We start from the raw sequence: 26,241 nt of genomic DNA, 5'->3' as shown, positions 1-26,241 counted from the left end.
TCTAACCTCAAAAAAGGTTATCGAAGCTGAAAATCAGTATTGTGAGGATTGATCAAGCCGGAAACCTTTCACCCCACCCTCGTACGTCGCATCCGTATCGATCGAAACCAACTAACCGTTTGTTTTATATCGTTTCCAGTCGCAATTGGCCAAAACTGAACAAAAAAAAATCTACCGTAACATAAACAAATGCACACTGGAAAAACTAACGCATATAGACAAGGAAGTCAAAAATACAGAAAATAGATAAAAAATAATTAGGTACGTTAAAAGCGTGGCATGTACTCCGTTTACATACCTGTAAAAAAATTATATAGGAGCAGAGCTTAACATTTTTGAAATAGAAAACGAAATACACCAAATGTCGCCATTGACGAAATATGTTTCAATTTTAGATCAAAGCGTGCGGTGGTCCGTTTGTTATGGAACCTGTAATGTTTTTTTATTTCAAATACTTGTGGGAAGCATTTTTGAAATTCTCGAAGTCTCACCGTCATAGACAAGTCCAATGTCACTGTTACCAATGATAAATTTTAGCAAATTTTGGATGTCACCAAAGTTTTTAAAAATTCGCCTTTATTTTGTTAAAATTAACATTTTTTTTATAAAAAAAATATTAAAAAGTTCATGCGGTTTTGATATTTTAAAATCAAATTGAAAATTAAAATTCAAAACTCCTAAATGTTCTCGTTTCGCGGTATAGTACGGTGAATTACAAATGATTCCAAACAAAAAGTATTTTTGTTATTTTTACACACAATAAACGGGCCACCTTGTACATCATTTTGAGTAAACAATAATGTCAAAATTGAAACATTATTTTAGCTGCAATTTCTGAAAGATCGCATTTTCTCTCGAAATTCGAAACTCCTTGTTTTGCTAATCGCTCAGTACGATTTTTCCGATTTGTTTCCTTCTTAGGAGCGTCTCGTATCAATAAATAGCGAATATACGAAAAAACCTTTAGACTATACTCGTGACTTGCCCCTGTACATTTATATAAAGGTACCGAAGTGCAGGGTGATCGGTTTACTTTACCTCTAAATATAAAAACAAGTTTGCGTAAAATAAAATGATCTTCAATTGTTTCGTGTTATTTCAATTGTCACTCAAATGCGTACAGAGTGCTACCCGATATTTCGCAAAATATCACTTCTCTCGCTTTTTTTAAATCAAACACCCTGTATATTCTTGCACTTACGGCTTAAAGGACGAATCCAACGATATAACGTTGGTCTGCGATACGCCGTTTCGAATTTATTGACGATTTTTATCAATTCCGCAATTGAAGCTTAATTCTGAAAGCGTCTCTAATATTTTTTTTATGAAATTGCCGTATCGATAATATTGATGATATCGATAATATTGATTTTAAATACTGATAGATTATTTTATTTTTAAATTTAAATTAAATTTTATATGAAATTTTCTACACTTTTGAATAATGCAATTGGTATATACCGGGTGACGCAAGAAAGTGGGAACACTAAGATAAGTAAATACCCTTTTATAAACACAAAATATTGCTTAGGTGGCTTTGCTTCTATTCATTGTTAATTGTCAAGTCGGTAAGATTAAAAATGTAGAAGAATCTCTCGACAAGCTGATGCAAGATGTAAGAGAAACCACAGATTAGTATGTAAAAAAAATAAAATAAAATTCAAGGGAGAGTTTCTTCTGAGATTCAACGATTAGAATTTTTTGTTGAAAGTGTTTATACAGTCAGAAACTAACGCAAGTATTGTATGTATATATGTATTCATAAGCTACAAGCAATTTTTACCGGAAACTCAGAAGAACAAGAGAATACAAATATTTTTCTCTTTTCAAATCTGTCACTTTTTGGGATAATTCAACACAATATTTTGAAAATCTGTTAGAAAATAAAACCTCAACAATGTGGGAGTTTTGTTTGTTTTATTTGAATTAAATAAGTGCGATAGATATTTACTTAATAACCAATTTATTTTAAGATGAAACTTTCATAGAATGTTTTCAAAATGTCCTCCTTCTTGTATGCGACACTCCGTAGCTCTACATTCGCCGTAACCCTTCCTAACATTTATTAGATAAAATTGTACAAACTGTCAGAATTTTCAATCATGCCGACTTGATGATGAATAGAAGCAAAGCCACCTAAGTAATATTTTGTTTTTATAAAAATATGTATACTTATATGGTTTTTTCCATCCTGTCAGTTTATTTTTTAACGGATTTTGAAAATTTTGGTATCAAAATGTTGCACAAAAAGTACCGGTTTTAAAAAGTTTTTGTTCCCAATGCGGGTTATCCAAAAAAATTAATAGTTCATTACATTAAATACTACCTCCTAGCCTCCTAGACACAATTTCCAAAAATTTAATAAAAAATTTAAAAAGCAAAAAAATATGAGAAAATCTATCTTATCCTACATCGAATGATCGCCTGAATCCAAAAATGCAAAAAAAATATAGGTTGTGCCGTCTAAAATTCGAACGTTACTGCCGTTTCCGCTCAAACCATTGACTACATATTGTAAAAAATTGAACATTCAACCTATATTAACCGTTCCCACTTTCTTGTGTCACCCGGTATATTACCTCCAAATGATTTACGGCATTTAATTTATAATTGTTCGCATTTAATTGAATGATTGCATCCCGAATTTGTTATTATAATGCAAAAACTTCTAAGGGCTTATTTTTTTACACTATCTCTTTTAAAGTGTCCCACAGAGGCCAGTGGGTTTAAATCCGGACTCCCTGCTGGCCAGATGTGTCATTTTGTCCAATCCATTGTCCAAAACTTCCATTTAAAAATTCACTGATATATAATTCCGAGTAACAGATCTTCTACCTTGTTTATGTTGTAAATATCAATGCATGATCGAATTAAAATTAATTAAATTAATTAATGACATTTAGATTCCAATATTTTTATATTTTACGATATTTGAAATAGATTTCATAAAAGGAATATAAAAATAAGAATAGCTAAGAAATTGATAAAATCGTCAATAAATTCGAGACCTTGCGTCGCGGGTCAATGTTGGCGTATATCGTTGGATCCTTTTTTTAAAGGGCTTTCCGAAAATGCATCGAGGGCGTTTGGTTTACGAAAATTGCGAGAAGTCACATTTTGCGAAACATCGACAATATAAAAAGTATTATTTTGTAAAATATGTTACGCGGAAAGGTGTTTTAAAGGTTAGTGTGAGACGCAACAAAAACCTTTCCGACATAACCTGAATCCTCAAGATACTTTCAACACCGATATTTATACACAGGGGGTTTTCTAATTCGATCTAATCGATCTTAACGTCTTAACTTTTGAAATACAGGAAGGTAAAAGTTTCAAAAATAAAATATTTTCTTAAATATCAGCAATACCACTGTAGATATTTTAGTGAAATTTGATACACATGTACTATATATATCAGGAGGCATTATTTTGTGTGCCACAACTTTTTTTTAATACACCAAAGGCGGGCGTACGTAATTTAACTCGATTTCATTATTATTTCTTACGTAAGTAATTGTCTGTATGGTTTATTAAAATACGAAGGACGTAAACTCAAATACATTTAAATAAGAATCGTTAATTATTTATCAAAACTGTAAAAGAAAAAAAAACAGTCGTCTAGTATTTTTTTTTTGAAGGACACTAAAGGTTGGTAACTAAAAACTAGATATTTTGTTTTAAATAGGTAATTTATATCTCACAAAAAAAGTTCTCGATTTGACCAGTACAATTAACCAAAATATTATTTGCTCATAGACAGTCAGTGGAACGCCACTGATTTCTTGTGGTTTTTATTTTTTTCAGCTGAAACCGTATATAGGATTGAAAAAAGTGAAGAAATTAAATTTATTTAGAAATGATCATAGATGGTAAGGATAATTTTTATTTTAGGAGAAATCAGTGGCGTACCATCAATGTCTGCCAAAATAGACTGGTGAAATTCCGTACGCCAGCCAGTGGTGTATTTTGCAAAAATTGTGGTACACTAAATATATGCCTCTTGATACATAGTACATGTGTGCCAAATTTCACTGAAATGCCTAAAGCGGTATTACAGATATAAAAAAAATATATTTTCGTTTTGAAAACTTTAACACCCTGTATCTCAAAAGTGAGGACGTTCAGGACATACGTTCATATGAAGTTTCCTTTTTAAAATGCACCCAAAAATCGCCCCTCTTATTAGAGAACACTCTGTATATCGTCGGATCCGTCATTTAAACGGGTATTTAAAAATTTAATAAAATATTTGTTAAAAAACGTTTTAAACCCTGTATGTAAATGGGTGACAATTGAAATAATACAAAAACATTAAGGATCGTTTTACTAGAGACAACTTTTATATTTAACCTTGGGCCACCCTGTACGTTCATTACAAATGCCGATACAACTAAAAATGTCAGGTCGTCGATGAACAATCGACCCGCTAGATTGCGGACACTTTGTATAGCCGGACATCAACGTTTTTCCGTTGTATAATTGAAAACAAATTGAAATTGTTTATATGTGTCTCTTAGTCAATATTAAAAATGTATAAATAAATTAACTTGAAAATTTGTAGTTTTTTTTATTAATTGGCAATGACGCGTTCCCAGATTCTTCGTGACGACACACATTTCATTAGCGAAATAAGTTAGGCATAGTGCTTTCGCAGATAAATGGTTTGGCAAAAAAGGTTTAAGGTTGAAAATATTAAGCTTGCTTAGGGCACACTTAAATGTTCAAAAAGTATGGAATGGAATGGAATTGGTCAGAAAACAAAAAAAATGCAATTAAATATTCAATTAAAAAAACTACTGAATAACACCAAACATGACCCCTCCCCACCCCATCAACCCAGCTTTAGTGTTATGTTGGTTCAAAAAATAAAACGATTATTTTCTTTTGGGATCTGGCACACAAAAATGAAGAGTATTTCAAACAAATGAAAATTGTAAATGACGCAGCAGAGCGCGGAGTAGCGTTGGACTCTGAATATAATCAGCGTTTGACCAAAAACGAAGAACAGTTTCAATACTTGTCAAAGAACATCGAGGACTATTTCCTCATAAAAGTCGAATTGTGTAACTAAATCTAAAAAATGTATACTTTTCTATTAATACTGTATTAAGGTATAAAATTTCATATGGCGGAACAGAATTCTTTTTCTATTAATGCATTTATCGATATTCCTTGAATAAAGACCTTTTTTTTCTGAAATTCAATGAATAAATGGAAAATATATATTAAAAACCATGGGATTCCAATTCAAAATATCTTCAAAATGGTTCGAGTATTCGATAAATCGCAAGAGACCATTTTTGTGGAGTATTCGATTTCCTATAAAAATTATTAATAAAATTGACCTTAATCTAATCTATTCGTGATGAAACGAACAAGACCTGTCGTTTTTGTATATATCTTTAATAAAAAATTGGAAAATAATTCTATTCTATTTTATATATAGAATTTAATCACAGTCATTAAATCTACACCACCATCGCTTAGAGTGGGAGATAAATTTTGTGACTTAATGGTTAGTTTTGTTGGTGCCACATAATATGGTAAGAGCCCTAACACCGTATGTCCCAATTCCTCTGCTCACGAGTTACGAATGTACACTTTCTTAAGCTGAAAATTTCTAAAAGGTCACCTATTTTAATAACCTTCTTCCGAAAACCAAATGATTTGCTGCCATGTAGTTTTTAATTTCCGGCTTCGTATTCTTTAACCATAAAACTTTAATGTAGTTGTCGACTGTTTCCATTACTATAAGACTTCGAGTTATACCCCAAAGGTAGAGTTGCTACCAAAACTAGGGAAGCAGATTACTCTACTTCCGAGAATTACAGTCCCATAAACCTCACGTTTGTTATTGGACAGAGCTGTGGTTCTATACCTTCCGGATCGCCAGACCATCCTTTGGGTGAGGTGCCAAACCGTGCCAAATGATTGAGGAAACTTCCACAGATTTACAAATCTAACCAAGTTAATCTTAACTGTGACTCAGGTCTTTACTTATCATCAAAATAGGAATTAGTCATCCGGGACGATGTTCATGTCCCTCTAGCTCCGCCTCCCTCTAACAGTATATAAGCAGGTACAGAATAGAATGTAAACCAGTCTTACTTAAGCTTTCCAAACTTTTATAGTTTATTTAGGTTTCGTCATAAATAATGCCAATTTAAGACTGCAAATAGTACCCCTTTTAGTTGCAAGCGTTAGACCAAAGCAATTTATCTGCGAAAGTACTATACAGGTCCACTAAAAAAAAAAGTGAAAATATTGAAAAGTAAACTGATTGGAAATTGGAAGATGGTGCGTGACGGCGGACAAAACGGACTACGACCACGACAGGTATAAAAAAATATTTTTTTTTATTCAATAATATTTTTTAAGCATGCCGTTTACATCTTACACCTATACATCGATGCTTGCATATCATCATTATACTTCATATCAGTAACGAATACATTTTTCACACACGGAAAGACAGACAAAGCCACACGACAAAAGTAAACTAACCAAAACAGAACGCTGCAAAAAGGATCCTATTTTAGTGTACCGGGTGTCCCCTCATGGGCGACTCTGTTATTATTGAAAATGCGGAAACCCTACTTGAAAAATGGCGTCATCGAACGTTGAAGAGAACCTGTCCGAACTATGGGACAAATGTTAGTTATATTGGAAAAACGTTTTAAGAAACTGCTATTATGGGTGTCCAAATAGCGTAGCAAAGTAATAGACAACAAAAACAATTTAAAATTAATTTTAAATATACACAAAACACTATACACTATACATACAAACACTCACTATATTGGTTGATTGAGTATACAGGTTGTACCATTCAAAATAATATAAGTTTGATTTTTTGCATATTTATGAACTACCTTGTATATTTCAGTCTTATCCATAACTTTTGTATTTCATTTTTTCTAAAACAAATAATAAATTAGATACACTATTTGGACACCCTGTATAGCCATTTCAAAAATGTTGTTTTTCCAATATAATTAACATATGACCGATAGGTCGGACAGGTTGTCTTCAACTTTCGATTATTTATTTTACAAAAAAAAATTAAATACAAAAGTTATGGATAATACTGAAATATACAGGGTGGTTCATAAATATGCGAGAAACCAAACGTATATTACTTTAAATGAAACAACCTGTATATTATGGCATTAATAGATATTACACTATACTCAATCACCCAATGTAGGGTTGTTATACCTATATATACTGAGTGTTTGTATATATAGTGTATAGTGTTTTGTGTGTAAACCTAATTTTTACTTTTAGTCTCATCTGTAACTTTTATATTTAACATTTTTGTCTAAAACAAATAGTAAACGAGGTATTTTACTTTGAGACACTATTTGGACGCCCTATGCAAGCAGCTGATAAGAAATTAAAGAAAAGACCATAATAATAAATCATTTGTTTCGGTAGGTGTTACGATATTGTTATTTTTGTCAAAAAATATGACATTTAATGATAAATTATTAATTATTGATTAATTATTTTTGATAAGACTTGTCTCAACTGTTTTCGTTTTTGGTTTTGTGCTTTTGTGTTAATTGGTCCATTTTTAAAAACAAAACATAATATGTATGTCCAATACGCAAGTGATATAAACGCTTCTTGAAATGTCCGGTAAGTAGTTCATATTTTACAATTTATTGAAATTAATTGTTTACTTTTCTTAATTTTAGTAGACTACAGGAAAAGAAAAATAGAGCAGCTATATCGAGACTTAATTTTAAAGTCTCTCTTACGGATGTTTTTTTTATATTTCGTATTCGTTCTAGAATGGTTGTTCGATCTTTTCAGCTTTTAGTTATGTCTCCTGATAGCTTTTTAGTAGCCTAGATTATTTATTGTGGCCAAAATATCATTTTCTAGTTTTCTGTTAGACAATATCTGTATCTGTATCTGTGAGTGAAGGGGAGTAGCCTACACTGCAGCACTTTGGCATCATCAGGTCCAAAGGGCTAAAAATAACTGAATAATTGAATTGAACTGTTGACACAAAACATCACAAAGGAACAAAAAAATATGCAAAAAAATACCAGGCCTCTATTTAAGATTCCTACTGTGAAGGCGGTCCCGAAAAAACACAAGGCCCTGGAATTCAAAATTCAAAATCATTCAAAATCTGACTGTGCCATTTTAGTAGGGTAACGTAAGTGTCAAAGCCATCTTTTCATCCTCAATAATAACGGAGTTTCCCAGATGGCATGGTAACAAACGGTATTACAGATTAAAATCGGGGTTTAATTAATTTAAGTTTAATTTAATTTAAATCTAAATACCGAATGGTCCGTTTAATTTGGAATAGTAACTTGCCTCGAAAGTTATAAAAAATATCAAAATAAAAACTTAAATTGGATGCATTTAAACTTTTAAAATATTGTTGTATTGTAGCGGGGTTTGATGGAACAATTAAAGCTCCATGACGCATGCAGAACGGAGGATCACTTATCTGACGACTGACAGTTATCACAAAAAGGTCCGCGTCACGAATATCCATGGTCTGTGACCGTTACAATATTATATATACAGTAGGTTTTTGTTTTCGTGGACGTGGACAACTAAAAACATTAAGGAATTTTTAAATTACAAGAAAACATTAAAATTATTTATTTTTAATAATGTAAACGACTATTTATTATAGTGTATAAGGACTGTGAATGATTCTTGATTTTTTAGATTGATGAGGTTATGTTTAATAGAGCCGCTTGGGTGATAATTTGCCTATAATATCGTTTTTTTTATATATTTGTCATGATTAAATTAAACTGTAAAGTAAAGTTTTATTTTTATAATAGAAAACTGTTTCATTTATGGATAATTAGAAATCTACAACTTTTAGAAATAGGCAACCTTATTCATATGACATTATGAAAACGGCGAGTTTCCATTTCCAAAAGTGACTTCAGGATTTTTCATCAAATTTTTTAGTGTTACTTTTTGATACCTCTGTATTCAGTAGATCGCTTTCTTCAACTTTTTTATTAATAATAATTCATATATAAACCTAAAAAAATACTAGTTTTTACATATTTGATGTTAGCGTTATTTGAAGACGATGTAAAAGATATATGCAACTATACGGTGTTCAAAATGGACAAATATATGTGGACTATTTTAAATTGAAAAATCTGGATTTCTTTAAAAGGCACACCATGTATATTATTTTTTCTGAAAGTTTATTTTAATTTTTCCAATATTTACCTTTCTTTCTGTTTAAGACAGACAGTTATTAGCAATTTTGGTAAACATGACCCGTACATTTTAAATTCACAGAAAAGGTAAATAATATTAATGCCCTTCTACTCGAATACACATCTTTAGTCTTGTTCGTATACCTATTTTCTTTTACGTTCCTTATTTTCCACCTCAGTATATGAATTATATTAATAAATTCAGCTTTAGAAAAATCCATACTTATTTTTTTTTTAATTTACTGACACTACAATACATTTTTTGAATTTATTTACTCAGTTTGACAATGTCAGTTTATCATAGCCAACTATTGTTATATCAGTAGTCTTGAACAGCAAGAAGCGTAAATATTCGAAAAGTTCAAATAAATCGCAAAGTATTAAAAATAGGTATATGACATATGATATAATTAGTAACAGTTTCATGTTTTTGCAAGATCTTTCATAAAAAAATGTGGTGCCAAATATATAGGTTCATTTTGAACACCCTGTAGCATCTAATCCAAATTGCAAATATCTTTGAAACCGTCTTCGAATAACGCTAATATCAAATATAAAAAAATAGCGACATCGTAATTTTTTTGTGTGAAAACTGGTATTCTTTTGGAAAAATTATTAGGTTTCGGTTAATAAAAAAGTTGCAAATTTTTAAAAGCAATTAAAAAACAAATTAAAAAAGATGTATGTTTTATTGGTCACGCTTTTTTGAGCAACTCTGTATACTTTAAAATAATTTCAAATTTTGTATTTACCATTTTCTAATAACTTTTTTTTAGAACCAATGAGATAATTGTTGACTCCCCTGTATATAAAATATGTCTAGAATTTTCAGAAGAATTGAAGAATGCTGTAATATACAGGTTGTCCTATATAAAATAAAGAAGTTATTCGTCCACGTAAATATAAACATCCCGTATGCGTAATAATATAATAATTGAAATGTATAGGGTTATTCATTATATTTTGACACCCATCTACACAAAGAAAGATAGAAGAAAGCGTAAATACAAAAAACAAACGACGATCGCAAGCTGTCAAAATGGCAGCAACATCTTTTTTTTTAAACCGTAAATCTTTCTCCTGATTTCAAAAACATATGGTTTATTGGCATTTCATTTAGTCGTTTTTGAGATATTTCAGTTTAAAAATAATTTTCTTTCGATTTCTGGACAGTAGCCATATTGCCTTGGTAGCAATCATATTATGTTTGTTTGCAATTGTTTTAAGAATGTTCTACTCTTGAAAACTGATCAAAACTAAACGTCTGCAGCGTAAGTTAAATAACTTCAAATGGGTGGGTTGTAGTGAGGAAGAAACCGCCAAATAATAAAATATTATTCAAACAATAATAATATCAATAGTTAATGCTAAACATTTTCTACATAACCTCCCTTATTTTCAAAACATGGGACAATATTTCCTTTCAATTTCCTATTAATAAACGAGGTGATAAAATCAGGGTTTTCTCCGTTTGGATCTTCTAAGACGATATTAAGTCTGTCTCTTATCACTTGTAAACTTTCAGGCCTATTATAATAAATTTTATTTTTTAAGTATCCCCACAAAAAAAAATTCACAAGGATTCAGGTCGTGGCTCTTGGCAGGCCATTTGATAGTTCCTTGCCTACCTATCCCAAGTTGATGCCAAATTAAATTTAAATAACTCCTAACTGGCACATTTTCTAATAACTGTTCTATTTCTGCTGCAAGGAGTCAAGGATCCTTCATATATAATTGGTCCGACAACCTTATTTTTCAACATACCACGCCATATAGTAACTGACGTAGATTATTGATGTACCAAAAAAGTTTATTCTTCATATTAAATATAAAGTCTGTGTCTGTCTGGAAAGACCCGGGCAAGCTGTAAGAATGAAATGTGGCCGAACAGGTCCGTACTTTGCTTAGAATTTAATTATTTTGGGTTTTGTTAGGAAATATACTAAACAATATGTATTTATTTATGTTTAAATCTAAAATAAAATTACAAATTATTTTTATTACCTAATTAAATTACTTAAAATTATTCACATAATATATCAGTATCACTATCGGTATCATAAGTGTCGAACCAGGTTTCATCCAAGTAAATAATTGGCCTTTGTTGTTCTCTGTAAATCCTAACTTTTTCTAGATATTCCAGTCGCTATTTCCCAATTCTAAAAAATTCCATTAAAACTTGCATTTTGTTAATTTTTTTTAATGTAAAACCCATGTGTTGAATACACTTCCATAAAGTAGTTCTGTCACATTTAACACCGGTTTCATCTTTTTCAAGCCTCCTAATTAAGATATCTAACGTAGGCACGCTTTGTTCCTTGTATAACTGGTAAATTTTACACCGTATTATATCTTGATCACTTTCATCTACACTCAAGAAAATGTCAGCATCGCTTCTTTTTTTCCTCGCTGAAATGGGATTATTCACAATTTTCCATACAGCTGATGTTGGAATTTTCGTCAATGTGGCCGTTTCTTCTAAAGATGCTTGTTTGCTGGTACCACGTTCAATGAGAGTCAAATAAACATTGTTTATAACTTCCTTAGTCTCAATAGAATAGTGTTTTCTACATTTGGGGGGGGGGGGGGAGCATCTCCTGAGATACACTAGACTCGCACATATTTTGCATAATTCCCACACGATTCAACACACGCTGTATTACACACGAAATAAGAATAATCACTAATAAACTTAAACTAAGTAGTATACCAAACCAAAGATTAAACACAGGTAGGTATAAAATTATTTTCTATTGCGGACCACAACTTTACCTGAATTTAAATTCCGAAACTTGTTGCATTGTATGTGGCTTTTACTTGATGAAAATCCATTTATTCAAATAAATAAGAACAAAAAAGTTCAGATTTTCACGAAATTATATATTTTTTAACATTGTTTCGACAACACCGTGTCTTTATCAAATGTAATATTTACAAATTACCTGCTACTATATATACCAAAAAATGACCATAAAACCTTAATTAATGTTGTTGTGAGAATTTAAGTTCAATAAAGGACAGGTATTTAAAACTAATTGATCGTTAAGCAATACATTTAAATATCTCATTTTGTTAATCTCCATGGCTTCCAATAAATTTAATTTTCTACTTTTTGTGCCTGTATGTAAAATATCAAAATTGTCGTCAAAATGTGTTTTTCTGTGTTTAAGTGTGTAGCATAAATAGAATCTAGACTGTTGTTTTTAAACGCTCCTTTATGTTCGTTAATGCGTTTCTTGAAGGATCTATCTGTTTGTCCAATATATATTTTAGGACAAGATCCGCATTTCAACCTGTAGACACCTGATTTTTGAGATTTTGGACTTTCGTTTTATTGTTTTTTGAAATTTTTTCCTATTGTGTTGTTAGTTCTGAAAGCTATTTTCAAAACAACATTTTGACAAATGTTTTAAAACATTTTCACTTCATTCTCCTATGTATGTAACTGTTTTAAATTGTTTGTGTTCTGTATTAGGTTTCAGATAAATAGAGTTTACTGTTGTCTGGATTTGTTTTTTATTTATAATTTTGTCTATAATGGACGGATTGTAGCCATTGTTCAGTGCAATTTGTTTAATGATATTAATTTCTTTATTGTAATTTTCTGTTAAGAGTGGCGTACTAAGAAGTCTGAGTGAAATGCAGCCATTTTGTGTGTATAATGGTGATTTGAGCTGTTATGTATGACTGTTTTCGTGTGTGAACGTTTATGATAAATGGAAAAATCTAATTTGTTTTGCGTTTTCGTAATAGTTAAGTCTAAAAAATTCATAGAGTTATCCTGTTCAATCATAGTCGTATAAAATTCACTATCGAGATTGAACAGGTTATCTCTATTAATTCTTTAGACTTAACTATTACGAAAACACAAAAAACAATTAGATAACATAACAGCTCAAACCACCCATATGCACACAAAATGGCTGCATTTCACTCTTTTATACACAGACTTCTTAATACGCCACTCTCAACAGAAAATTACAACAAAGAACTTAATATCATTAAACAAATTGCACTGAATAACGGCTACAATCCGTCCATTATAGATAAAATTATAAATAAAAAACAAATCCAGACAACAGTAAACTTTACATACATACATACATAGGAGAACTTAGTGAAAAAGTTTCAAAATATTTGTCAAAATGTGGTTTAAAAATAGCTTTCAGAACTAACAACACAATAGAACATTTTTTAAAAAACAATAAAACGAAATGTCCAAAATCTCAAAAATCAGGTGCCCACAGATTGAAATGCGGATCTTGTCCTAAAATTTATATTAGACAAACAGGTAGATCCTTCAAGAAACGCATTAACGAACGTAAAAGAGCGTTTAAAAACAATAGTCTAGATTCTAATTATGCTACACACTTAAACACAGAAAAACACATTTTTGACGACAATTTTGATATTTTACATAAAGCCACAAAAAGTAGAAAATGAAATTTATTAGAAGCCATGGAGATTAATGAAATGAGACATTCAAATGTCTCGTTTAACGATCAATTAGATTTAAATACCTCTCCTTTATTGAATTTAAATTCTCACATTAATTAAGATTTTATGGTCATTTTTGGGTATATAGTTTGTAAATATTACATTTGATAAAGACATGGTGTTGTCGAAAAAAATTGTCATGTCAAAAAATACATGATTTCGTGAAAATCTGAACTTTTAGTTCTTATTTATTTTTTAATAAACTTACGCTGCAGATCTTTAGTTTTGATTAGTTGTCAAAAGAAGAACATTGTTAAAACAATTGCAAACATAGATAATATGGTTGCTATTAAGGCAGACTTGACTATTTTAAAACGATATGGCTATGGTCCAGAAATCGAATGATAATTAATTTTAAACTGAAATATCTCAAAAACGGCTACATGATATATATTTTTGAAATCATGAAAAGAAGATTTACGATTTAAGCTAATGATATGTGGGACATTCCATTAAAAAAAAACATGTTGCTGCCATTTTGACAGCTCGCGATCCTCGTTTGTTTTTTCTGACATTTGCATAAGATAATAGAGCAAAAATCTTCAAACTTTTGTATTTACACTTTTTTCGAAATTAATTATAATGGACAGCCCAGCACAAGTGAACCAAAAGTTTTTTCAATATTTTTTACTGGTTCTAAGACAAAGTTTCAACCCGCAATAAACGGACCACTATACGGTTTTCATAGTATTACGTTCCCGAAGGTTAAATTCCTGAAAAAATAAAATGCGAAAATTAAATTCGATATTTTTCCAGTGAAATTTATGCCCGAAAACGCAGCGGCGCCGCAGGTCCAACAACCGATGAACGTAGCCCCAGTAAACAGTCAAGTATCAAGCGGCTCGGTTCCAGTGGCGGCGGACGCGTCACAACCCCAGGCCGGTTAAATTTTCGATAACGATTTCTTTCGATTGTCTTAAAATAACGCTTTCGGTTTTCTTTTTATAATGCTACACGAATATTGGAACAGTCAATATGATATTTTAGAACAAATTTTTCGTCATAGATATGTCTGCATCAGTGATATAGTTTGGGATATCCCGGTAAGAGCAAGGAGATAATTATTTCAGATGTCTATTTTATTAGCTGGATATCCATGTCATGTTTAATTTAATTTTAAATGGACATAAATGGGTAAATAAAGATCGACTCAAAAAGTTTATAGTCTGTACCAGTTAGTTGGTGCTTATAAAATAACAATAGAAACATTTTTTATAAACAAAACGAATTCCACAACCGAGTTTATTGTTGCAAAACAAATAAATATATAATATTATATTAAGAAATTGCGAATGGTGCAATCTTGCCCTTGCATGTTGGAGAAAAGGAGACATTTGTACTTGGAATGAAATCTCTGCTTGTTCCGTCTCTGCAAGAAAAGTGTTATTAGAACATGTTTAGAAATAAATATGGATAACTCAAAAAGGGCTTAATGCATTTTAATAAACTTGGAGTAGTTAAAAAGGGGTTTTCTTGGGCTATCAATCTTGATACAAGTGAAACGATTGCAATCGCGTATCTTGCGCGTCCTGGAATAATTTGTGAAAAAAAAATGCAACGATACAATTTTGCTTACTCTGATAGTCGTGGCCATAGAAAAAAAAGATGAAGATTTTGCTTAGGTTCTTAGATCAAATAAAATACGAATAAAAGAATTTAAAACCAAAAAGGTTGTTTTTTTTTTTAATTAGTTCTACTTTATTAATTATTTGTTAGTAATTAACAATCGAAACCGTACAGAAATTTTGGATGTCAAATATTTATTATCGAAATGAAATGGTATTGTGGTGTAAAATAAGTGACAATACTAAATTCGTCGAAAACTGCCTAATTTTTTGAGCTTCGTAGTACTTCAAAAAAAGGTAGTAAAGATAAGTAACAAAATCCTATTTAGTGGGATCTGAAATATCATTTCATGATCAATAAATTCCAGATAATTAGATATTAATAACAACCCGGAAATGTTTCACAAAATTCCACTTTTTTTTAGTTTTATGGTCGTTTGTTCATATTTTATGTTAAGATATTGACAATTTCACTATCTAATGACGCAAAAAAGTCATATCGCGATTATGTCAGAAAGCGCCACCTAGTGGCAACGTAATCAATCGCAATCACCTTACTCACAGCACAATGGCTAGCCTATGTAACGGCATTTTGGAGTTATCGACATTTATTTCCTTTTACAGATTTGAATTTTTCGCAACTTTAAAACGGCACTCACTCCAACTATGGTTAAAACAAAATTTTTGTATTTATTTAGCAACTTACCTTTCTCAATTTCCCAAAACCGTACGCTTTCCTAATGCCGTACCTCGTTGCAATTACCAGGACATCCGGTATATGTAAAAAAAATTACTGTACATTTTTTAACGCAGATGCGTGTGCTACATGTATTTGCAACACAGTGGTGTAGGTAATAACATCAAATTAGATAACGCATTAATTAATGTGTTGAATGTAAATTACATTTTTGAAAGGTTGTTACGCTAGGAAACTAAACAGTACAGTGAATGCCAAATTGGCTGGACCCTAAAAAACCACTTAACATACATTTCCAGCGACACCGGATATTTCCACAAAATTCAGAAATTATATATTTCCATTTAGTCAATATTCGCATGTCAAGAAACAGTTGGCAATGTTAAACGGGACATTAAGAATATAAAAACGGTTTTTGGATAGATGTTTCTGTTTTAACCTTTGTAAAATTTGAATGGATCCTGTAAATTCAAAAGTTGTGAAAATATCCATTTATTAGTTAGGTCGTTATTCCAGTTGTACCAAATGTTGGAAATGTATGTCTCTAATGGTGTGCAAGATAGCCTATAGGAGCAACTAATTTGGGAAGCACTGCACATATAAAAAAAGTACAATTATTTTTATCTTGCATTATGATAGCTTAAATACTACATACTACTAATTATTGATTGTAAACTCAAATTATTTATAATGGAGTAGCTGGGATGTAAATGTAAAAAATTAAAATTCCGTTAGTAAATAAATAAATGACTTCTTTATTCAGAACATAATATGACTACAAAAATATTTACTGCCCTTCCGACTTCCTTACATTTTTGGCCATTTCCATTTCATATTTTAACTTGGCCCAAATACCCTGGCACATTCTCAACAGCCTTTCGTCTTTCACAACTTGGCTTTTCGCACTTTCATATTCCGCAAGGATTATGCGTCTTGCTGCCTTAAACCTCTTCATTTGTATTAAGCTCAGGCTTAAATAAAGGCGACATCTTGCAACGATGGAGGCGTCACCTAAAAAATATGACCAACTTTCTCCAACATGATAGGTTCTAACGACTAGAAAACCAAACCTAATCTTAATGCGAGTCTCAACTGATTGACGGATATTTTCCCAGCAGTTTCCGCACACCTTTCGAAATAGTCCCCTAACGCTGAAAAAGCTCCGCCCAATGTTGACAACCACGACAGTGCATGATCCAGTTCGCACTTTTCACGCACTAAACAATATAATCTGTAATTCCATTTATAATCTATTAAATCCACCGTGGTGGGCTCGAGAATTACAATTAAACGGCCGACGTATTGGGACCAACAGTTTAGAAAATGATTTCTATACATTACACTAAATTTTAACTCCCGTAAAAGGTAGTACACGAATGTGCAATCCAACTTCCATCGCGTCTTGGGTTTTGCCGTAGAACTCACTACTTCACAGATACTGCTTTGAAATTCTTCATAATCTAATTTAATTTGGTCATACGTATAATTATCGTAACTTTTTAAAACAATCTTCATATCGCTACGAATAAAAACAATTGTAGGTTATGGCCAGAACCATAGTTCCAATAAATAAATATGGCCAGAACGTAAAGCCTAAAATAGTTCTCCGTTTCCTCTAAAAAATTAATGACCAATTATGTGATTGGTTTTATATTGGTATAATTGACATGAATAGATTTTAAAAATATATTACTTTAATTGAACATCTTTACGACACATGAGATTCCTTGAACAACTTATAAATATAATATAATAACAAATACCTCATATAATATAAACACTCTTCAACACAATAAATATATAAGCTCATTATTTTATTTTAAAGCAGTCTGAAATAATGACTCTAGTATTTTAGTTCATTCGATTAGCTATAGCTATCAAAGTGATCTAAGGATGGCAATGACATTTTCATACAGAAAGGTATGATTTTTCGAGAATACCTTTTAATTCTGCACACTAACCTTCATTTTGCGCCATTTTATTTGTAAACAGCGACCTTTACACTCACTTAACACGTTTTTCACATTATATTCAACCAGATCTGGGCGTATTTTGAGAATATGCTGCCGTAGAACTGCTATATCCCAACTGACTTTATTGAACGTGGTCTGTGCCTGTCAAATTTTACGAACTGTCAGCGGCCATGTTACCGCTAGGTCTTATTAGTTTTCAAACCGAATGACTTTTTAATATTTTTTACATCGTCCGCTTCAAAAGTTGCTAATCATTAATTATTTTACTATTTAATGATTTCCTGTGATGTTACCTAATTTAGGAAATCAATTCTGGAAACCTACTTATCCTGGTAATAATTCTTCTGAGGATCTTTATTACAACAACCTTTGATAGCGGATTCCCTCTAAAATCCCGCATAGAGTATCCCAAAGAGGATAAGGAAAAGTAAATTACTGATTATCGATCAACTTTTTTTACTATACTAGTAAATATTTATACTCTGTAAATGTGGTTTTGTTAAATATAATATAATATAAATTTAATTGTATAGACGCCAAAGATGGAAAGACTTTGTTCAGTATAAAGGGTCTTCAAACAGTCTATGAATTTGTTGCGATCATCTTGAAAGACGTTATATCAAGAAAAATATACCACCCACTCGACTATTAGTACCAAATGCTGTTTTCACTTTACTTCCGCCTGATAATATTTTGAAGATGCCCAAGAATATGTCTAAACTTCCGTTGACAAGTGTAATTGCGAAAAATTCGTTGGTAAACATCAACAATTACGAAGTTATATTTGAACGTCCGGCTTTGGAAGGTATTGCTATAAGGAAAACTTAGATAATTTTTGTAGTAGTAAAACAGAAAAGTATTGCTAATATCCATAATGTTATTCTTATTACAGATGAATGCTCACATATTGACAAAGGCATTACTTTAGAAGTACGCAAGGCTACTGATAATGAACCAGTTTTAATTAATATTGAAACAAATAGCTTTGTAAAAATTTTAATTTTTTTTTTAAATCAGTTAATTGTATTTAATATTCAAATTCATAATCTTTTGCGTTTTTATCAAGTAAAAGAAGCTGACCAGGCGATAGAAAATCAAATAAACCCAAAAGAAGATTAAATGCAGAAGATCTGCTTAAAAAAAGAACATAAAGAAATTCAGTGATATTCAACTGAGAGATAGTTATTTGAAAATTATCACTATTGTACTAAGCAGTCTCACAATTTTCCCATATTTTTATTATTTCAGTACCAAAGAAAATGTGATATTTATAACATGGGAGCCTTCCACTCTATCTTATACTCTCTCGAGTATCCCAAAAACCAAAAAGTTACCAAAAGAAACTCAACCTTCTAACCTCGCATCATGAAAATCCCTAGTCCTAGCTGCTTTCCATCTGGCGTCACACCGTAAAACTAACAAAAATAAATAAAAATTTGAACGTGCGCATGTTAGATGGCGCTAAGACGTTGTTGAAGAAGTATACAAGCAAAGAAAAAGTATGCTAAATTGTTATTGTTAACATTTGCCCAGACCAATTTGTGATCACGTGACCAAAATCAAACAATACGTTTTACGAAAAAAAAATACAAAAGTTTACTATTCAATTCTATATTACAAATACTACAAAATAACGAGAAATTAAGGCAACAAAATACTTGTAAGTACAGCTTCACACATCCATTTTTACAAATTTTGCAAAATATTTAAGTTCAAGTTCTTCCTTTTTTCCTTTCTCTGTTCTTTAACATCACGATTCGCAAATTTTATCGTGAAATATATTCGTATCCTAATATACAGCGCGACGAAATATTCAAAGGGAAAGTTTTCGCATGGATGCGCAAAAGGTACGTTTTTAAACAGATCCATTAGTTTTCGACCGATGTGGTTTTGACACGCCAGAGTATTGAAATTTTCGACAAAAATATTCTCTAATTTAACGATAAAGTCTACAGCAGGAGCATTTAAACTACCGCATTCGTTAGAACCGCAGGCCTGGAAGAACCACATGGCCTCGTTTTGCGAGGAACAACGTTCGATATAGTTCAGACATACGTCGCAGGTATGTTGGAACAGACTTTTTTTAAGCAAATACTCGGTAACGCAAACCAGCGTGTTACCGTCGCCGCAGGAAATGTTTCTGTAATCGCTCGTGAAAACTTTCAACGGTTTACTTTTCAGCTCTGCCCTTACGCTTTTGCACTTCTCCAACAATTCCGGCGTTTTCAACAAAACCTCGTTGATGTCGTCCACGTAACCCGCACCGTCGGCTCCATTAAAATGTTTAAGCGCGAACACTTTTTTAAACGCCCGGGAAAATTGAACCGGGGTCCGATTCATTGGGTTCCCGTAATTTTTAATATGGCCGAAAGAGTTTTCGATACACTCCTGACCGAGGTTCCTTGTCGGCAAAAATGCGTATCTCTTGGATTTTAACGTTTCCCACAACGCTTTAACGGAACCGATGGTCAATTTCCATCCGTATATAAAATGCATTTGATTGTTTAAACACTTTTCGACGTACTTTTCTCGCCGCTTAACCACTTTCGTAACCGTCAAGTTATCGAACACGGACTCGATTCGTTGCAGAAATTTAAGTTCTTTTTCCGTGCCGGTAAAAGAATTCAACGCGTCCAACAGGTCGTTCATCGTTTTAACGAAACTCGCGGTTGCGGCGGCCTCTGGCGGCAAAACCTTGAAGTCTATGTAGGCATAGAGTGCTGCCGCCACAGAATGACTAAGCATTTGCGATGCGAACCTAACCTTCAATTTATGAACGCTGTCGGGAGATAAGTGCTGGTTAGTCAATTTCGGACAAAGTCGATATTCCCTCTTCGCGTCTTGTTCAAAAAGCGTATCCAAATAGCATTTTTTTACCGTCCCTTCCGGTGTTCGAAAGTTGTAGGAAAACAATTTATTCCTGGTCGACTTTAAGAGGTGAGGTACGTCGAACAGGTACACGAGTCTTACGTCATTTACGAAAAAGAAATTATTTTTTGTAGTAACTTTAAGGATATTAACCAGTTTTCGAAAATTGCTTCCCTGATCCGAAACTACCCCCAGCACGTTAAACCCTATGGAGGTCAACCTTTCGACGCTCTCGAATAAAATGTTTTTCATTTCCTCGGGGGGCGTATTCGAATGGTAGAAGAAATACGCGATGGGTTGGGTCCAGTTGCTCGCCAACCCGCGGACCATAACCACCAAGGCGGTGGTCGCGATTTTCGCGCTATTCGAACTGTGCCCTTCCTGAAAGCCCACTATTTTATCCCTGGAAATGTCGTAGAAGAAATGCGGTTTCACGCCGACTTCGTCCAAGCAGACGACGCAATCTTTCTCGTTGCCTTTGAACAGTTTGCCCCTGAGCTCGAGGAAACAAAAAATGAAGTCGTTAAAACCGGGACTGATCACCCATTTTTTGTTGAAGCGGGTGAGCGTTCTCTTCGAGGGCAACCTGTACAGGGTGTAAAATTGCCTGTATGACTTGGGATCCAAGAAGTAAATGCTCAAAGCGACTTTCTTGAACTCGTCGGTGTACCGGCAACCCTTGGGCGACGTGTTTAACAAATCCAACTGGGTTTTTATTGATTTGAAAGAAGACTCCGAATAATTTTTTTCCAAATATTTGTGCACGTCTTTTATAGTTATTTCCGGTTCCGTCTCGTCGTCAGTTTTCCTTTTCTTTGATAAAGACGTTGATGACTGCGCCTCAGGTCTTTTTAAACTTTTGGTTTCCTGCACCGATTTTGTTTTCTTAGGCGGAACTATGGGGAGGGCGGGTACTGTTTGTATCGACTTATCTAAATTCGTATGTGAAGATACAAATAAATTCCTATACTATGCGGATACCTACCATTTCCAAAAACACACGTTTGAAGAGAAACGTCTTTATAACTTGTGACTATAACTGAAGACAATAATAATATAATTAATTATTATACCTATGAGCTTTTTTATTCTATTTACCTGGCGTATCTTCCGTTTGAAGGGAAACATTCTTAAAGCTCACGTGATCTAAAAAAAATAACAAATTGGTAATGCAAGATCTCAAAACAGATGTTCCAAATATTATACTGTGCTTGGAATACAGCAACAATTTTGGTGTCGGCCATAGGCGTAGGTAAACTTTGTGTAATATATGACTTTTTTGTCATTTTTGACCACTTACTGTCGTATTGAAGGCTTTTTATAGTTAAAGAGAACTCTACTAAAAGAGGTTTATTTAAAACAGCGTCATGAGGTACAAGAAAGAAAAATAAGAAAATCAAAATAAATAAGAACTAAAAGTTCAGATTTTCACGAAATTATATATTTTAACCTAACAATTGTTTCGACAACACCGTAATATTTACAAACTACCTGCTACTATATATACCGAAAAATTACCATAAAACATTAATTAATGTAGTTGTGAAAATTTTAAGTTCAATAATTTAAATCTAATTGAACATTAATTTGAATGTCTCATTTTGTTAATCTCCATGGGTTCCAATAAATTTAATTTTCTACTTTTTGTGGATGTATGTAAAATATCAAAATTGTCGTCAAAAATGTGTTTTTCTGTGTTTAAGTATGTAGCATAATTAGAATCTAGAATTTAAACGCTCTTTTATGTTCGTTAATGCGTTTCTTGAAGGATCTACCTGTTTGTCCAATATGTATTTAGGACAACATCCACATTTCAACCTATAGACACCTGATTTTTGGGATTTTGGACATTTCGTTTTATGGATAATTTGGAAAATATCATACAACATCCTTTAAGTAAAAGTTTTTTATGGTATATACGTGGATGATGTCTTTGCTTACTTTGATGGAACGGACAGACAATTGAATGCTTTTTTAAATTATATTTGCTACTTGCTATCATCTTACATAATACTGATGGTTATTGCACATTACCCCTTTAGGATGGAGTAAAGAGAAATAAATAACAGTTTAATGACAGAGTAGAGTAGTAGAGTAATTAAAAAATATACTAACGCCTTTATAAGTATATTTATTTGGAAGAATGAAGACAATAAAGATGGGTTCACTGTTTTTGTTTTGAAAAAGAGAGACACCCTATTTAGATAAAAATGAGGCATGGCCAGAATTGACAGTTAATCCGTTAATAACTAGCGAACTGTTATAGATCATCATATTGTTTTTTTTTATACATTAAAAACAAAATAAATTTTTAAAAATTGTTTAAATAATAATAAAGCCATTAACCATTTTTTTGTGTCGAAAATAATTTTTGAAAATTGAAGTACCTACAATTTCTCAAAATCATTTTAGGAAACTAGAATGTGGACGTCGCCAAAATAACCTAATATATATATATATATATATATATATATATATATATATATATATATATATATATATATATATATATATATATATATATGATATATAATTAAAACAACTGATTTTGTTTACTGAAAATGGATCATTAAGAACATCAAAAATTAAATTAAAAAGCCCGACTTTTAGGATCAAACCAATTTACTACACTATGATTATTTGTTGTTCTTAGATTTGAAGTTTTGCCAATGTTTTTATTTCTTTTTGTTACAAATATTGCATTTGGGTATTTTAAAAAACATAGTCCGAGAGGTTTAAATTGAAGCACAGTTTTTGAGTTATTTCAAAATACAAAATAAAAACAAAAGATGAAATGTAAAAAATAAACACAGTGGGTGTGGCTCGCGTATATCACATGACTCCAACTGAACTGAGACTGACAAGTGACGATATACCTAATTCTTTTCTTTTTCGATGAGAGAAAATTTTGTTTTTCATTTATTATACTGAAAAAATGTCAACTTGATATTTCTAATGGTTCGATGATTGAAGCAAATGCGGTAAAAAAAATGTATTTTAAAAAATGGATACATACCCTTGGCAAAATGACTTGTTGAAACATCTTCGTACTTTTTGACATCATCTGAAGACAATAACAAAATCAAAATGCGTATCTATTCAATTTTTTTGATTCTATATACCGTGCATATATTCGCTATGAAGCAAGACACTTTCGTAACTGCTACAATCTAAAATAGACAGAATACTTTATATCATGCTTCAAGAATATTGTTGAATGTTGAAAGTTTTTCCATAATATTCTTAACATTTCTGTATGATCATAATATTCACCTTTTTCTGTTTTAATAGGAACATCCGCGTGGTCTTCTTCATCTAAAAATATATTAAATTTTTAAAATTTGTTTCTTAACATCCACAGTAATTATCTATTATCTATTTTATGATGTATAACAGTCAAACGCCAAAACCTTAAATTGACTTTATATATTTTTTTTAACGAGAACACTAACTAACCAAAGCCAAACTGCTTGTCAATGTCAATGGAAACAAACCTTTTTCTCCCGCCAATTTTGCACAAATTTTTTCATAAAAACTTTCTTATACATACGATTGGGTACATTTTTCTAACTGTTGCGGTGATATTTAAAACCTATCCCTCAGAGAGCTATAAAGTTTTTTCCGAAGCGAACATTTTTAATACATCGCTTCATCCAGACAATTTGACTATTATTGTAATGCATGCATAACATGCCTTTCGGAAAAATGTATGTCTGAAAAGCGTCTTTGCAACTTTTGACATCTGAAGACAATAAAATTAAAATATACATGCGGCTAAATATTTTAACTATCACCTTGGGTACACTCATTGTGAAAAGAAACATTTCCGTAGCTTCCATCATCTAAAAAATTTATGAAATATTAATAGATGGAAAAGTTGGGAAACATAAGTACCTTACAATTTAATATTTTTTGCGATTCTATATCTTAATAACATTTACCTTTTTCTGTTTTAATAATAATGTCTGTGGGGTCTCCTTCATCTAAAATTTAACATTTGAAAATTTCTAAATAGTTAAATTTATTACATATTATATATAAATTTTATAATGAAACTGGCTGTATAATATCAAACGTTAACATTACCATCACTTTACATTCTTTTACTTTTGCTTTATGTATTCATCAATACAGCTTCAAGATTATCTTTAAGTAAACAAATTATTCAAAAATGCTACTATTCGCTGATATGTTTTTTTTTATCATATTCTCATTAAATAATCTATGGCTTATTTGTATTTTTACATTAATTGTTTTGTGCTGTAAACTATTGTAACATTTATATTTTATTTTTTCTGTTTGGCCTGTTGAGGTAGCGAAATAAATTATATTCTATTTTATTCCGGTTACCTTACCTTTCACATAAGCATATTGGATATGAGAAATATCTTCATAACTGTTGGCAACATCTGAAGATAATTATAAAAATAAAATATTCAGATATTTTAATCCTATATACCTGTTGTATCTTCTGTGCGTATTGAATCATTTTTGATGAGCTCATCATCTAAAACATTAACACCATATGAATATTTGACGAAACATTTTTAGTATTTCTATGCATGTATATTTTATTAACAATTACCATTTTCTGTTTTAATAGAAACATCGTTGTGGTCCTTAACGTCATCTAAAATATTTATAAAATTTAAAATTTATGTATATAATAGATAATATAAAACCACAAAGGGTTTACCATTTTTCAACAAATTCAATGAGGGAATAGCATCGTAATCTAGGTGACCTTTCATATTGTGTTTTATATAAGTTCCTTCAGGAAAGTGCAAACTGCAAATTTTTATCCTAGCTTGACATTGTTCCGGGGTCAAATTTGCATATTTATGGTTACCAACAAACCCCAACGCACGTTTCCAGTTTTCGCATCTAAAAAAACATTTACTTTCTTATATTTTATCCAAACCAAGTTTATAGTCACCAACAGTTCAATAAGGGTTGCATGGGGCATTGCGGCAAAGGTTGAAGTTATAAGCAACTAAACAAGACAAGTTGTTCATGAAAACTACCTTACCTGGACTTGTCTTTAGGACATCGAAAAAATGATATTCCTTTTACTTGTTTACTGGGGCAACCATCTGCACTGCACAACATCGGCATTTTTTATCTACAAAAATGGTAAAACACACAGAAGTCTAGGTTATGTTGGTTATGTTTGCAATAACATTCCGATGGCAGATCCAAAGAAGCTAATAAATAATGCATTTTGCTATCCTCTGCTCAAAAAGAGTAGCATTAAAGAGTGAGTGAGAAGGGCATCAAACTATCATTTATTGGCTTATAATAAGGGGCCCATAGAATAATATATTGAAAGAGTATAAAGGTTTTTATTCACAGACCATATACATTATATACGGGTTACTAACGCACCCAGTCAGTCCTCTTTCGTGGTCCATAAATGACATTTCGGCCTT

General features: G+C 31.6%; 3 protein-coding genes across 8 annotated transcripts in view; 1 reads left to right on the top strand and 2 right to left on the bottom strand.

The window, feature by feature from the left end:
• LOC132706798 (neuronal synaptobrevin) overlaps positions 1–16,729 on the top strand; it is a 36,651-nt gene extending 19,922 nt beyond the window's left edge. For 2 of the 4 annotated variants that reach the window (XR_009619646.1, XM_060678342.1), the window contains exon 6: positions 140–4,556. Coding sequence is in view for 1 of the 4 variants with exons in the window: in XM_060678341.1 (XP_060534324.1) it covers positions 14,466–14,596 (131 nt within the window). In the remaining 3 variants the exon portion in view is untranslated. Of the gene's footprint in view, positions 1–139; positions 4,557–14,465 lie in introns of those variants that run through there. The other 2 variants (XM_060678341.1, XM_060678344.1) reach the window with 2 other exon arrangements.
• Positions 16,730–16,732: 3 nt separating this feature from the next.
• LOC132706797 (uncharacterized protein F58A4.6) lies at positions 16,733–17,930 on the bottom strand. The gene is made up of 2 exons (XM_060678340.1): positions 17,042–17,930; positions 16,733–16,982 (listed from the first exon to the last, which is right to left on the bottom strand). The coding sequence occupies exons 1-2, from the start codon at positions 17,484–17,486 to the stop codon at positions 16,759–16,761; spliced, it is 669 nt and encodes a 222-aa protein (XP_060534323.1). The 5' UTR covers positions 17,487–17,930; the 3' UTR covers positions 16,733–16,758.
• A 1,647-nt stretch (positions 17,931–19,577) lies between these two features.
• Positions 19,578–26,110, bottom strand: LOC132706519 (uncharacterized). 3 transcript variants are annotated; one of them, XM_060677880.1, is made up of 14 exons: positions 25,842–26,110; positions 25,509–25,696; positions 25,398–25,442; positions 25,272–25,319; positions 25,168–25,221; positions 24,754–24,795; positions 24,607–24,654; positions 24,507–24,554; positions 24,086–24,127; positions 23,935–23,982; positions 23,829–23,876; positions 21,911–21,958; positions 21,798–21,851; positions 19,578–21,744 (listed from the first exon to the last, which is right to left on the bottom strand). In XM_060677880.1, exons 1-14 carry the CDS (start codon positions 25,925–25,927, stop codon positions 19,631–19,633), a joined length of 2,913 nt encoding a protein of 970 aa, XP_060533863.1. In that variant the 5' UTR covers positions 25,928–26,110; the 3' UTR covers positions 19,578–19,630. The 3 variants fall into 3 exon arrangements, with proteins under 3 accessions (XP_060533863.1, XP_060533864.1, XP_060533865.1); XM_060677881.1 differs by lacking the exons at positions 24,507–24,554; positions 24,607–24,654; XM_060677882.1 differs by lacking the exons at positions 24,507–24,554; positions 24,607–24,654; positions 24,754–24,795.
• Between the last annotated feature and the right edge of the window lie 131 nt (positions 26,111–26,241).

Source organism: Cylas formicarius, unplaced genomic scaffold (assembly GCF_029955315.1).
Source record: "Cylas formicarius isolate icCylForm1 unplaced genomic scaffold, icCylForm1.1 PGA_scaffold_8__14_contigs__length_24414737, whole genome shotgun sequence".
Lineage (NCBI taxonomy): Eukaryota > Metazoa > Arthropoda > Insecta > Coleoptera > Brentidae > Cylas > Cylas formicarius.
The sequence above is the reverse complement of the archived record's forward strand: the minus strand, read 5'-3'. Positions and strand labels throughout refer to the sequence as shown.

What these genes read in the sequence shown, in the direction of transcription:
- LOC132706797 (XM_060678340.1), bottom strand. Translation starts at nt 17,486, where the DNA reads ATGAAGATTGTTTTAAAAAGTTACGATAATTATACGTATGACCAAATT. An exon ending in GAGACTCGCATTAAGATTAG is followed by an intron (nt 16,983 to 17,041) that starts GTTTGGTTTTCT and finishes CATATTTTTTAG; the next exon opens with GTGACGCCTCCATCGTTGCA.
- LOC132706519 (XM_060677880.1), bottom strand. Translation starts at nt 25,927, where the DNA reads ATGCCGATGTTGTGCAGTGCAGATGGTTGCCCCAGTAAACAAGTAAAA. An exon ending in AACAAGTCATTTTGCCAAGG is followed by an intron (nt 21,959 to 23,828) that starts GTATGTATCCAT and finishes TATTTTTTTTAG; the next exon opens with ATCACGTGAGCTTTAAGAAT. An exon ending in TCAAACGGAAGATACGCCAG is followed by an intron (nt 21,852 to 21,910) that starts GTAAATAGAATA and finishes TATTGTCTTCAG; the next exon opens with TTATAGTCACAAGTTATAAA.